General features: G+C 44.4%; 1 protein-coding gene across 3 annotated transcripts in view; it reads right to left on the bottom strand.

The window, feature by feature from the left end:
• Positions 1-13,515, bottom strand: part of LOC132495673 (TRPM8 channel-associated factor 1) — a 35,379-nt gene extending 21,864 nt beyond the window's left edge. For 2 of the 3 annotated variants that reach the window (XM_060107555.1, XM_060107556.1), the window contains exon 1: positions 13,372-13,515. In XM_060107555.1, the coding sequence (XP_059963538.1) occupies positions 13,372-13,417 (46 nt within the window). In that variant the 5' untranslated portion in view covers positions 13,418-13,515. Of the gene's footprint in view, positions 1-4,589; positions 4,686-13,371 lie in introns of those variants that run through there. The other variant, XM_060107558.1, reaches the window with a different exon arrangement.
• Between the last annotated feature and the right edge of the window lie 206 nt (positions 13,516-13,721).

The following is a 13,721-nucleotide window of genomic DNA, read 5'->3' on the forward strand; positions in this document are numbered from 1 at the left end:
TTAAGATGAGCAAGCCTACTAATAACCTTTCTTACAAAAATAAGAACAGCAGTATTAAAGATACATGCACAAGGATGGTCACTGCCAAACAAAACTACAAATGGAGATAGATACGTGAAAACCTAGGCAGGGAGATAAGACAGATGACAAACAATATTTCCTAGAACCATTTTTGACTCCCGTGGGTACAGGATCTCTAACCCAAAGTCACAGCTACCCAACTTCCATGTATTCCCCGGATACGCCATGGCACCGAACCTGAGACCCTGGGGCACAGCCCCCAGGCGGCCACCCATACACATGCTGTAAACAACTGCCATGCTGCCCCCCGCGTTGATTCTCCAAACACACCTAGAGCAGGGAACTCGTAGTTCTGTCTCACTAGCTGTACTCTGAGCTAGTTCATGGGAGAAGAAATATCTGTAGAGAAGTGACAAAGGGATGGACAGGTGGCCTGGAGATTTGAAAAGTAGGGGACAAGGGAGAAGAGGGGTGCTTTTTCTTTTTATTTATTTTTAATTTTTTTTCTGCTTTATAACAAATTTAATCAGTTATACATATACATATGTTCCCATATCCCCTCCCTTTTGCGTCTCCCTCCCACCCTCCCTATCCCACCCCTCCAGGCGGTCACAAAGCACCGAGCTGATCTCCCTGTGCTATGCGGCTGCTTCCCACTAGCTATCTACCTTACGTTTGGTAGTGTATATATGTCCATGCCGCTCTTTCGCTTTGTCACAGCTTACCCTTCCCCCTCCCCATATCCTCAAGTCCATTCTCTAGTAGGTCTGTGTCTTTATTCCTGTCTTACCCCTATGTTCTTCATGACATTTTTTTTTTCTTAAATTCCATATATATGTGTCAGCATACAGTATTTGTCTTTCTCTTTCTGACTTACTTCACTCTGTATGACAGACTCTAGGTCCATCCACCTCATTACAAATAGCTCAGTTTCGTTTCTTTTTATGGCTGAGTAATATTCCATTGTATACATGTGCCACATCTTCTTTATCCATTCATCCGATGATGGACATTTAGGTTGTTTCCATCTCCGGGCTATTGTAAATAGGGCTGCTATGAACATTTTGGTACATGTCTCTTTTTGAATTATGGTGTTCTCAGGGTATATGCCCAGTAGTGGGATTGCTGGGTCATATGGTAGTTCTATTTGTAGTTTTTTAAGGAACCTCCATACCGTTCTCCATAATGGCTGTGCCAATTCACATTCCCACCAGCAGTGCAAGAGTGTTCCCTTTTTTCCACACGAGGGGTGCTTTTTCTGCTGAGTCTCCCACCTGGTTCCTGGGCTTGACGGGTGGCCTGAGGTGAGTGGGGTTTGGGTGGAACCACCTGAGCGCCCTTCTCTCTGCCGGTTTTCCTTGTTCCTGCACCGTGAGTGAGGCTGCCCTGTCAGCCTTAGTCTGATAGCAAGGCTCTGAGTGTGGCAAGACAAGCTTTGAGAAGGAGAATGCTTGAGAAAAGCATGATAATCTGTATTATAGAATATCACGAGGCTTTTATAAAGAACAGTGTTAGATCTATTTTTCTTCTACCTAGAAGAATGCCCTAGATATATCTGAAGTGAAAATTTCAAACTGCTATAATATGTAGGACAAAAACCCACCTTTGTATGGATGAAGATACTAACAACAGTAGTACTAGTAATTTTAGTAGTAGTGACGACAATATAGTGCTTACCAGGTTGCAGGCATCATTATAAGCGCTTTACATACATTATTTAATCCTGACAATAAACCTATGAGGTATGTACTGTCACTATCCCAATTTTAAAAATGTGCAAGACCAAAAAACAAACAAAACAAAAAACCAGATGGCCAGAGAATTTGTTATTTGCTTAAGTCACATAGTTGGTAAGTGGATCCTTCATTCAAACCCAGGAAATCTAGCACTGATACATAAGCCTGTTACTAGGATTTTATATAAACAGAATACTATGGAGGCCACATTTCAACAAGCTAACACTGACTGCATAGGAAAGGAAGAGGTGACCAGTATTCTTTCTCTTTATATAAGTCTGCACAACAATCCTTTGAATTGTTGCATATATTTCTATTACAATTAAAAATAGCACAGGTTGGGCTTCCCTGGTGGCCCAGTGGTTGAGAGTCCGCCTGCCGATGCAGGGGACACGGGTTCATGCCCCGGTCCGGGAAGATCCCACATGCCTCGGAGCGGCTGGGCCCGTGAGCCATGGCCGCTGAGCCTGCGCGTCCGGAGCCTGTGCTCTGCAACGGGAGAGGCCACAGCAGTGAGAGGCCCGTGTACCGCAAAAAAAAAAAAAAAAAAAAAAAGCACAGGTAATATAAATTCAATCAAGTAAACACATTAAATGATTAAATATATACATGGCTGGATTCATCAACTGATCCTGTCTCACTCATTTTAAAATGTCTTCCTTCATCTCCCAAGTTGTGCATTTGTCCACCAGTAAATGTGAATTCCTCCTCTGTGGAGGTTCCCTGAACTTTGTAGCTGGCTCTGTCCCCACTTTAACCAGCTATCAATGACTCCCACACTTGATTTTTCAACCAAATGCTTCTTCTTTGTGCCTGAAACCCTGTTTGCCCTCCTAGCTTGGTGAGCACAGATGGACATAGCCTGGGGTCATCTCTTATTTCTCCCCTTAAGTTCTTCATCCTTGGTTCTCCTTCTGTGGATCCTGCTTTCTCTCCCCAGGCCCACTAACTAATGGAACCCAAGGCACTTTGGGAGTAGAAGGCACCTCAGGCACGACCTGTAACTCAGGGAGAGAGCTTTACAGATCCCTTACCCCTTCCACAAAGAGGCCCCATGGTACCTAAACGGGGTCTCCCTTTAAGAGACGAATCTAGAAGGGAAGAAGGGTAGTGGGCCTGCCTTGGATATGGCACCACATCCTGCACTGTAGCTTGGTTTGAAATCCCCAAAGTAGAGTAAGTATCTGAGGTCAGGGGACGTGTTTTATATATCTGGATTCCCCACAAGAATGAGGAGGTGCTCCACGGATGGACGACTGAATCATGGATGTGGATGTTAGGGCAAACCTGGGATCAATTCTTCAGCCTATAGCTACTCGGGCCTTGAAAAATGATCCATACCACAGACACCCAATCCTATAGGTCTTCTCGTCTTCATGCATTTTTTTCCACGAACGCTTTGTTTATTTTTCCTTATACGTCCAGTATCTTTTCCAGTGTCCACCATCTTCTGTTAATAGTAGCCAGAATTGGGGTGGGTTCATACCAGCCCAATCTTATTTATTTTTCACTTAAAATGGTTTAATTCATACATTTAAAAGAATATGTAATGCACGTGGAAGAATTTGGATGGTAAAATAATAAAACAATTAAAAAATTAAACAAACTTCCATACACCAATCACCCAGATTAAAAAACAGACCGTTACTAACATCTTTGAAGGCCCTCTTGTGGCCCTCCAGAATCAATTCCTCCCCCCATCCCCATAAAAATACGCATGATTCAGAACTTTGCTTTTTCTATTCCTCTAGTTTAATCTTGATGCGCTCCCTTCTTAATTCCTAACTTCCCCTTGGGCTCTCTGTCTTTCTCTCACTCATATTTGCTCACTTTTCTCACTAGGTAAATCCCAAGAAGATAGCATAATGTAGGAGTATGAGCCCATGAGTGAGACTTGAGTTAAAAAAAAAAAAAAAAAAAAGCCAGGTGTTGCCTCTTCCTCGCTGTTGATCATCCGGCTTCAGAGGGTGTCCTATCAAATGGACAATGTGGGAGAGGGCCGGCCTTGACTCCGAGGGGCTGTCAGGACTAAGTGCTGGTGTGGGATCCCCCTCCCTCCTTTCCTCTCCAGGCCCTCACCAGGCCAGACTTTCCTCCCCAGGCCCAGAGCCAGTCTGCAAAGAGCATGTCGGTGACGTCAGAGGAGCGGAGAGGGGGCTGAGGTGGGGGGAAGCAGCAGAGGGAGGGGTGAGAGGAGGGAAGACAGCGGAAAAGCTTGCGTGCGTTGGCAGGGAATTCTCCAGGCCCGCTGGCACGGAGGTCTGGGTGGGTTGGAGGTACACAGACCATCGGCCCCTCTTAGACACACACACACATCCCCTAGTCTCCGTGGGGGCAATGCAAGTGGGCGAGGGATCTCAGTCCCAGAGAGTGTTTGCAAAGATCAAAGGGCAGTAGGACAGAAGTGATGCTCTATCACCAGCTCCCTGTGCGCCCCTGAGCAAGCCCTGACACCTCCCTGGGCTACGGTAGTCTCACCCGAGAAAGCTGCGCATTAGATGCTGTTTCTCTAGGCCATGTTTGTGCGTAACTCGACAACACAAAGCAATTAAACAAACAGAGGTTAGAACCCCAAGAGGAGGAGCAATGCGGCGGGAGGGATGCAGAGCCGGAGAACACAGAACAGTCTCTCAAAGGAAGGCGGACACAACAGCGAGGGACTGTGCCCCTATCTGGGAACCGGCAACCCTGCCACTCGCCGGGGCCCGCAGGTCCGCCCGCGCCCCCCTCGCGCCCCCTCGGCCTCCGGCACCGCCCTCTCCCTACCCGAGCTCAGTCCACGGCCACCCGCCCCTGGTCCAGCCTGCGGGGCATTCGGAGAGGGCCACTCACCAGGCTGCCCTGCAACTTCCAAGGCGGCAGCTGGAAGAAGGAGGGCTGGGGCCAGAGGGAGACGCAAGGTTCTGCGGGGAAGGGGCGTCCCTGCAAGCGGCGCAGGGCGAGCGAGCTGGGCGGAGACGGAGCGGGGGTGGGGGTGGGGTTCCGGACTAGTCTCCTCCTCCCCGCTTCCTCCTGGGCGGGACCGCGACCCCAAGGGGCGGCGCTTGGCAGGGGACAGCACTTCTTTGTGTCGCCGGCCCTGTCGGCTCGGCATTGCGCTGGCCCCCATTCTGGCAGTGGGGACGGCCGTCTAATTCAAGACAAAACTTCTCTGACTAGTCATTAGTAAAGGAAATGGCTGAACAAACCATAGGACACAGTCTACAGACTATTATTCCATTCTAAGGAAGAGGTTAGATCTCCATTTCGTTGGAGGAATGTACTTGACATATTGCCTAGGGGAAAATAAAAATTGAAGAAATTGTTGAATACGCTTTCATTTTTATAATAAAAAGCATCCCTCCATATATTTGTATTATGGTGGGTGAAAGGATAGCTACATCTCTACTCTACCTGCTAATATTGTTTAATTTGAGGAATAGCGCAGGGCAACTTTTATATAGCGCTGCATTATTTGCACTGTTATTTGTGTTGTTTTGTAAATTAAGAATATATTATATTTCAAGCAAACAATAGGTGGCTAAAACTTATTCTTCTGTGTACTTTTCAAATCCTCTTTCTTTCCTAAAGTCCTTTCTGATGACCAGTTGACAGATGCTCCTCCCTTCTCTGAATTGCAAGTTCCTACTTTGTGTGGTGATTTCACCTAGCTCAGGTGCTACGGTAGTATAATGTAGGATAATGGTTAGGAACTCAGACTGTTACCAGATAACCTGGATTCAGATCTTAGTGCTATACGTTATGGGCTGAGTGACTTTGCACAAGTTACTTAATTCCTCTGTTCTTCAGATTAAGCTGGTGAGTGAATACAAAGTTCTTAGATCAATGTCTGGCATGTACCGTAAGACTGTATGACTGCTTGTTAAATAAAATAAATATTCCGGTCATCCTAAGATTTAATAAATATGTTTCAAGAAAATGCATACTTTTTCATCTTGACTAGGATTTTGGTCCAAACCCAAGTCATATTTCCTTTCTCCATCTCCCTTCAATCCTCTTTCCCCAAATTGAATCATATGAACAATAATTCAATAGAAGCATGTGGGCAGGTGAGCTCACTGGCAGGGTTTACATAGAGGAAATGCCAAGAACAGAAATCAAGAGGACCTGAATTCAGGATCCTGCCCGGTGAAGGAGTGATGGTGAAGATGTCTTTTATCTTCTCCAGGGGTCAGGGTCCTCTTCTAAACAAAGAGGGCTGGTGACTTGCTTGCTAAGACCCTTTTGGGTCTGAAATGCCAAGACTAGTAGCACCAAGGTAAAACCTGAAACACTGTTTCATGAAAAATTTAAAATTCAAAACAAAAATGCATATACTGCATACATAAAAATAAAAAATAGGACAAAAATATACATGGGAGGGATACAACCTAACTTACCTCTCAGGACGGTGGCATGAGACTTGGTGGAGAAAAGGTTTTAAATGTCAGATTTTGTTTCTTAAAAAGAAGGAGACACACACACAGAGGGAGAGAGGGGGAGTGACGTTGAGAGAGAAAGAGGGAGCTGAAGGAAAGGTGATAAAATGTCAACACCTGATAAATGTTGTATTATTTTCTGTACTTATCTGTAGCTTTGACAGATTTTATTATGAAAAATGTTTAGAAAGGGAAAGAATGCATTAGACTTTTGATGGTTACCTTCCTGGAGGAGAAGAAATAAAGAACTAAAGAAATAAAAGCCAGAGTGGTAGGAAAAAAAAGCAGAGCCAGAAACAGACATGGAGAAACCTCAGGGAATCCTCTTTGAGAGATATCTGCCTCCTTAGGCCCAATTGGTCTCAGACCCAAAACCCGACCACTTTCTCAGTCCCGCTGGGCCCACTCCCCTGGGACCCTGGCCGCGTCCCTCCCTCTCCCAGCCCGGCCGCAGGGAACTCGGTTGGTGCTCCGTAGCCTGCTCTGGTCCCAGAAACCACCTTTGTACAAGACTCACCCGTGGTCCAGCAATATGCACACCCACTACTTCAAAGGGGGAAGGGACTCCTCTGCAGAGACGTGACAGGGAGAAGGAGCACACAGCCCGGGATTTGAAAATTGGTGGAGGTGGTTGGTGGACGCTGCGGGTAGAGGTGAGCGGCGGCGGGGGTGGGGGAGGGAGAAGGCGGCCGTCCCGGGAGCTGATTGGCTGACGCAGCGGTGGGGGCGGAGCCTGGCCGGCAGCCCCCAAACCGCAGAGGCCCCGCTTTGTGTCAGTTTCTGCCCGCAGATGCCCCCAGCAAATCCAGGACGGAGAACCCCCGCCCCCGCCCCGGCAGTGCTGCAGGGCAGTTTGCGGAAAAAGAAATCCATGAGACTATTTACGAGCAAACGAGTTGGTGGATAGTGATAGTTCTTTATATAAAATAATACAACTATTTCTAAGGATGTGTTAAATCTACATATATTTGCCAGGAGTTTGGCTATATTTATTTATTTACTTACTTATTTTTATCACAGCTATTAAAGGTGTTTATTTTTTATTATTTTTTTTACACCTATTGGAGTATAATTGCTTTACAATGGTGTTAGTTTCTGCTTTATAACAAAGTGAATCAGTTATACGTATACATATGTTCCCATATCTCTTCCCTCTTGCGTCTCCCTCCCTCCCACCCTCCCTATCCCACCCCTCTAGGTGGTCACAAAGCACCGAGCTGATCTCCCTGTGCTATGCGGCTGCTTCCCCTTAGCTATCTATTTTACGTTTGGTAGTGTATATAATGTCCATGCCTCTCTCTCACTTTGTCACAGCTTACCCTTCCCCCTCCCCATATCCTCAAGTCCATTCTCTAGTAGGTCTGTGTCTTTATTCCTGTCTTACTATATATATATATTTTAATAAACATTTAACGTGGTAGTAAGACGGAGATTTTGCATTTTTGTACATATAAATTTGAAAATATTTTTATCTGCTTATATAAACACAAAGTTTATGGAAGACATACATCAAACTATAAGAATCGGACAATAAAGAGAAGATTACTTGTATTTTTTCTTCACACACCTCATTAACGTTTCAACGGTAATATATATTATTTTGTGATAAAAATAGATTTAATCAACTAAGAATAGATAAAATCTCCTTGCTCAAGCAGCCGGTAGTGACCCTTCTATAAATATGATTTCTCCCTGTGTATGGGTTTCTTGAATTTCGTTCCTAGTCCTGACTCATTTTAATCAAGAAAGAGTGGGATGCAACGCTTGACTTTTGAGCCAGGATCTGGCTTTATGCCTGACCACATATTGTCTTGAACCAGGTGTCTGCTCATCTAGCTTGGTGAGCTCAACATTAGAAACCAGGGTGAAAACCACAGCCCCTTTTTACGGCTGGCCCCAAAGGCCTACAAGATCTGTGGGACCTCTGTATACTGTCCTGTTTCCTCACCCCTCACTCATCACCACCCTGGTCCCTATACACTGGGTACCTAAGAAGAAGATGTCCCCAGACCAAACTATCCTCAGGAAGAGGCAATTTTAACGCTTTCTCCCCTAGCACAAAACAGTGTCCAGGCTGGACCTTCCAAAGGAATGTGGATTCAAGATAAAGTGGATAGAGTACCACACCTTGTACTACTTCAGGGTTTCATTACAACTCCCCAAACTAGAGCAAGCACAAGCCAAGAACTCTTTCATTCTTTTCCAGATTCTCCACTTAATGTGGCCGTAAACAGGTGCTCCATGATGTCCAACTGATGGTTGAATGGACAAGACAGATGATTGTGGGGTGAGGAAAGCAATCCTAGGATCACTCCTCTATGAAACAAATAGGACCGTGACATAGAAAACTGACCAAATTACAAATTTTCTGTATTGTAAGTTTTCTCCTCATCTTCGTGCTCTTTTAATTTTCTCCCTTAGGCCTTTTGTTTTCTGTGTCTCCCAAAATTTCAACTGGTTCTATCCTCTCTTTCTCTGTTTCAGACTCTACCTTACTAGCTCAATTATAAATCCTGTATCCTTTCTTTTTTTTTTTTCTTGCGGTACACGGGCCTCTCACTGTTGTGGCCTCTCCCGTTGCTGTGCTCCGGATGCGCAGGCTCAGCGGCCATGGCTCACGGGCCCAGCCGCTCCGAGGCATGTGGGATCTTCCCGGACCGGGGCACGAACCCGTGTCCCCTGCATCGGCAGACGGACCCTCAACCACTGCACCACCAGGGAAGCCCCCTGTATCCTTTCTTATTTCTACTTCCCCTAGAGGTTCTGTTTTACTTTCCAGTTTCTGCCCTGAGTAATAGAGACTGCCATGAAATCCTGAAAGCACTGAAATAAGTTTTGAGATATTAAGTTCTGTAGATACTCAGCAACATAGGAATGAATGAAGAAGTTATTAACAGTCCATACGCCAAAATGTTATGCAGTTTTTAAGATGAGCTCAAGTCAAACCTTGAGGAATGCTCTCAACATATATTTTCAGTGAAAAATTAATGATCCTACTTTTGTATGTTTCTGTTTATCTAACAGGAAAAATAAGGATATATTTGGCTACCTCAGGAAGTGGGAAGGGTTGACCAGTAATTTTTTCTTTAGATATTTTGTATTTTTAAAATGTTACAAAAATTATTTTGAAATAAAAAATAAGACTATTCAGTAATACCACTCTTAAGTATATATCCAACAGAAATGCATACACATGTCACCAAAAGACATGTACTAGAATGTTCAAAGCAGCACCACCCTTAATAGTCTGGAAATGACCCAAAAGCTACCCTCACTGCTTTCTCATCCCTAGCGCCACCGCAGCACTACCTTCTTTAAACTACTTTTTACTTTTTGGTTGCACCGAGGCATGTGGGATCTTAGCTCCCCCACCAGGGATGGAAGCTGCGTCCCCTGCATTGGAAGCACAGAGTCTTAACCACTGGACTGCCAGGGAAGTCCCCTACTTTCTATTATAAGAGTCTTCAATGTTACTTTCAGACCCACAAATATTGAGAATTTATTACCAAAAGGTCTGCTTTAACAGAAATTCTAAAGGATATATCTCAAGAAGAAATAAAATAATCTTAGATAAATAATCTGAGATGTAAGACAAAATGGTGAGAGACTTCCAATTCTGTCATTGAGAAAATACCTTTTTTAGAACAATGCTTCCACTAAAAACAGCAATAAAAGTTGGATAAAATGTAGGAAACAAGGGAAGACTTCCAAGAGCAAACAATATAAGCAGGATGAGAGAAGCTACAATCCTGAGGGAAGGAAAACACAGGACATGAACTGCTCATTCCCTGTGGCTTCTTCTTTTAGGGCATTTTCCAGTTCACAATGCAGGATAACTGAGGCCAAGCAGGAAGTGTCAGCCTTACTGTTTCAAGATTACCAAACCAGTTAAAACTCAAAGGAGTGAAATTTCAGACAAGAAGAAATCTCAGAGAAGTGAATCTAAAAATCTATGTACAAATTCCCCTTAAGTCAATGGCTGACTCCTAAACTATGCATGCACAGGGAGAGACCGAAAAAACTTGCAGAAAATAATGGCTAAAATGCCAATCAATTGAGCAGTCATTTCAGTAGCTGTACTATTATGGAAATATGGAGGTCAAGTCCCACCAAAGTAACTGATTTTTATCAACACCATCTGCTTTCAGTTGAGACATGAGAAAAACCATGGCATATGAATAAAAATAATGCCTGAGAAGTAAGGTCTATGCTCTTGGATAAAGGAAAAACCTGAAAGGGGCCAATTCTAAGAAAGCTTAAAGCTAATCTCTGATAGTATTAAAGTAATCTTCTGGTACTTTATCTGTCCCCCACACCAGAAAAATCCTCTTTGATAAACACTAACATCAACCAGAACTTTCTGATTTTTCATTCATGATGTCCTGCATCCAATCAAAAATTTAGAAGGAGGCTTAAAAATAAGGATGAATTATCAAGAACTCAAGAAGAACAACAAAAAATAGAAACAGACAAGTGGTTCAGACATTTGAATTCTTAGACAGGGATTGATTTTAAAATAACAGTGATTAATGTGTTCAAAAATAACAGAAACAGGCTGGAGAATTCCAGTATAGAATTCAAACATAAAATATTAAAATGGAAATTTTAGAAATAAAACATAATCCTTGAAATCAGGAATTCAATAGTTGGTTGTAATACCATATTAGACACAAATGACCGAAGAATTGATAAGCTGCAACAAGAATCAGTAGAAAGTATCTAAAAGTAACACACAGAGGAAAGAAAGGATGCATAAGGAGATGAAAGGATACAGTAAAACTATAATAAGAATTATGAGACATAGTAAAACGTCTTGACATATGTGTAATTAGACTCCCAGAAGAAGAGGAGAGACAGTGAAACAGGAGCAATATGCTAATAATTAATTATTGAAAATTCTCAAGAGATGAAAAACATCAAAACTCAAATTAAAAAAAAAAACCCTCGGGCTTCTCTGGTGGCACAGTGGTTGAGAGTCCGCCTGCCGATGCAGGGGACACGGGTTCATGCCCCGGTCCGGGAAGATCCCACATGCCGCGGAGCAGCTGGGCCCGTGAGCCATGGCTGCTGAGCCTGCGTGTCCGGAGCCTGTGCTCCGCAACGGGAGAGGCCACAGCAGAGAGAGGCCCGCGTACCACAAAAAACAAACAAACAAACAAAAAAACCCTCCTCATTCCCTAAGCAGAATGAATACAAAGAAAACTACACCTAGGCACATTATAGTCAAATGCTAAGAAACAAATTCAGAGAGGAAATCTAAAAGTCAGCGAGAAATAAAGGATACTTTCCATTTAGAGGAACAATAATACATCTGGCTTTTCAAAAGAAAATGATAGAAACCAGAACACAGTGGTATTGGTTTAAAAAAAAAAAAAAGACAATCTTCCAACCTAAAACTCTATGCACAACAAAAATGTCCCTCAAAAAATGAAGGCAAAATAAAGACAATTTTAGATAAAAGCTGAGAGAATCTGCTAGCATTACAGTATAAAAAGCAGTACCTCAAAATTAAGAAAAATGATCCCAGATGGGAGTACATAACTATAGGAAGGAATTGAGAATACTGGAAACTGGAAAGAGTAAATACCTGGGCAAATATCAATATTGATATTTAAATAAACAAATACGTCTTGTGGGATATAAAAGCATAATAAACATACAATAACAATAGCACAGCTGCAAGATGGGGGTTAATGAAGATAAATGGTTTTAAATTTATTGCATTGTTTGAGCCTTACCCATACCCTGACACCAAAGTCAGACAAGGAGACTATAAGAAAGGAAATTACAGACCAACATCCCTCATGAATATAGATTTAAAAATCCTCAACAAAATATTACCAAAGTGAATTCAACAGTACATTAAAAAAATCATACACCATGAACAGGTGGGATTTATTCCAGGGATGCAAGGATGGTTCAACATCTGCAAATCAATAAATGTGCTACCACATTAACAAAATGAAGGATAAAATCATCTCAGCAGATGCAGAAAAAGCATTTGACAAAATACAACTCCCTTAATACGTATGGTACAATGCCATTAATACTAAAGTAAAAAATAGGGAAAGCCAACACATATATATGTTTTTGGAATACACACACAAATGGTAAAATTCTAAAGGAAAGCAAAGGCATGATTAATACAAAAAATCAGGATAGATGTTCTCTCTCAGGGAAGGGAGAAGGATGGGCATGACCTAGGATACAAAGGGGCTTCTAGGGTACTGCTATGTCCTATTTCTTGACCTAGGAGATGGTCAGGCACTCACTTTATTAGCGTATATACCTTTTATTAATAAATTTTAAAAAATCAAAGAAAAAAAGAAAGTACTGAAGTCAATTCACAAATAAATATTTTGGGGTACAGAAGGATGGATGGATGGATGGATGGTCATCTAGCCATACGTTCTGTCCTTTATGTCTAGTTAGACCTGCACGTCCTCCAAGAAGTTTCCATGATTATCTGATACGTAAATTTTTTTCTCCTATACATAAGGCCTTCTCCCTCCATTTCGGGTTGAGCCAAGTCAGTGGCCAGCTCGGGTCTGTTTACCTGGGAACTGTTCAATCCAAGCCTGACTGCCTCAGGCCAAAGGCACTGCAGACTGAAGAGTCCGCCCGACGCCCCGCACCCACTCTCCCGCACCTTGCCCCTCACTCCCCCACCGCAGACACACTCAGAACCGGAGGACGCGTAAAGCACTTGGGGAGGAAAGCACTTTCACCCTTCGGGCTCTGCAGAAGCAAGCCACCCCCAAAGAATTCAAGAGCAAGTCCCTGGGAGGTGAAATGACATCGCCTCCACGGTTCCTTTCAGCTGAAATCTCGACGGCTCCCTGCGGAGCACAAAAAAGCACAAGAAAACAGGGGGTCCCGCGCCTCCAGACCAGCAAGGGTGAGTAACAACGAAGCAAGAAGGGAACAGAGATGGAGCTGCCGGGAGACACCAGACAAGGAGCCGAGAAATAAACAGCAAGCAATCCTCTGTGGCACTCACCTTGCTGCCTCCCCTTGGGTACCTCAGAGGCCCCACGGCAGCCCTCACGCCTCCCGGACCCCTCACAACCGCACGTCCCGGGCATGCGCATTGCCCACGTCGCACGTCTCCCCGCCCGGCCACCCGCGCTCCGGACCGTGGCCTGTGTCACCGCCAGGCCTCTCCTGTCCAGAACCCACCGCGGGCCCACACTCACCCTTAGCCCCTCTATTCCCTGCAGCGCGGGTTGGGGCAGAGAACATCGGCTAGGAGGGGGCGGCGGCGGTTCCAACGGGTAGGAGCTCCTCAGGCGAAAAGGGACTGCGCAGCTGACTGAGGACTGGGATGTAGAAAGGATGGCGGTTGGGGGTGGCTAAGAGGGGGGCGGTCCCGGGATCTGATTGGTGGCCGCGCTGGTGGGGGCGGAGCCTGGCCGGCCGCCCCAATCGCAGAGGCCCCGCTTTGTGTCAGTTTTTGCACGAAGATGCAGCCTTAAATCCAGGATGCAGACGGGAGTGCAGGAGGGCAATTTATCGAAAAAGAAATCCGTCAGACTATGAACAAGTG

This window comes from Mesoplodon densirostris, chromosome 9 (assembly GCF_025265405.1).
Source record: "Mesoplodon densirostris isolate mMesDen1 chromosome 9, mMesDen1 primary haplotype, whole genome shotgun sequence".
Lineage (NCBI taxonomy): Eukaryota > Metazoa > Chordata > Mammalia > Artiodactyla > Ziphiidae > Mesoplodon > Mesoplodon densirostris.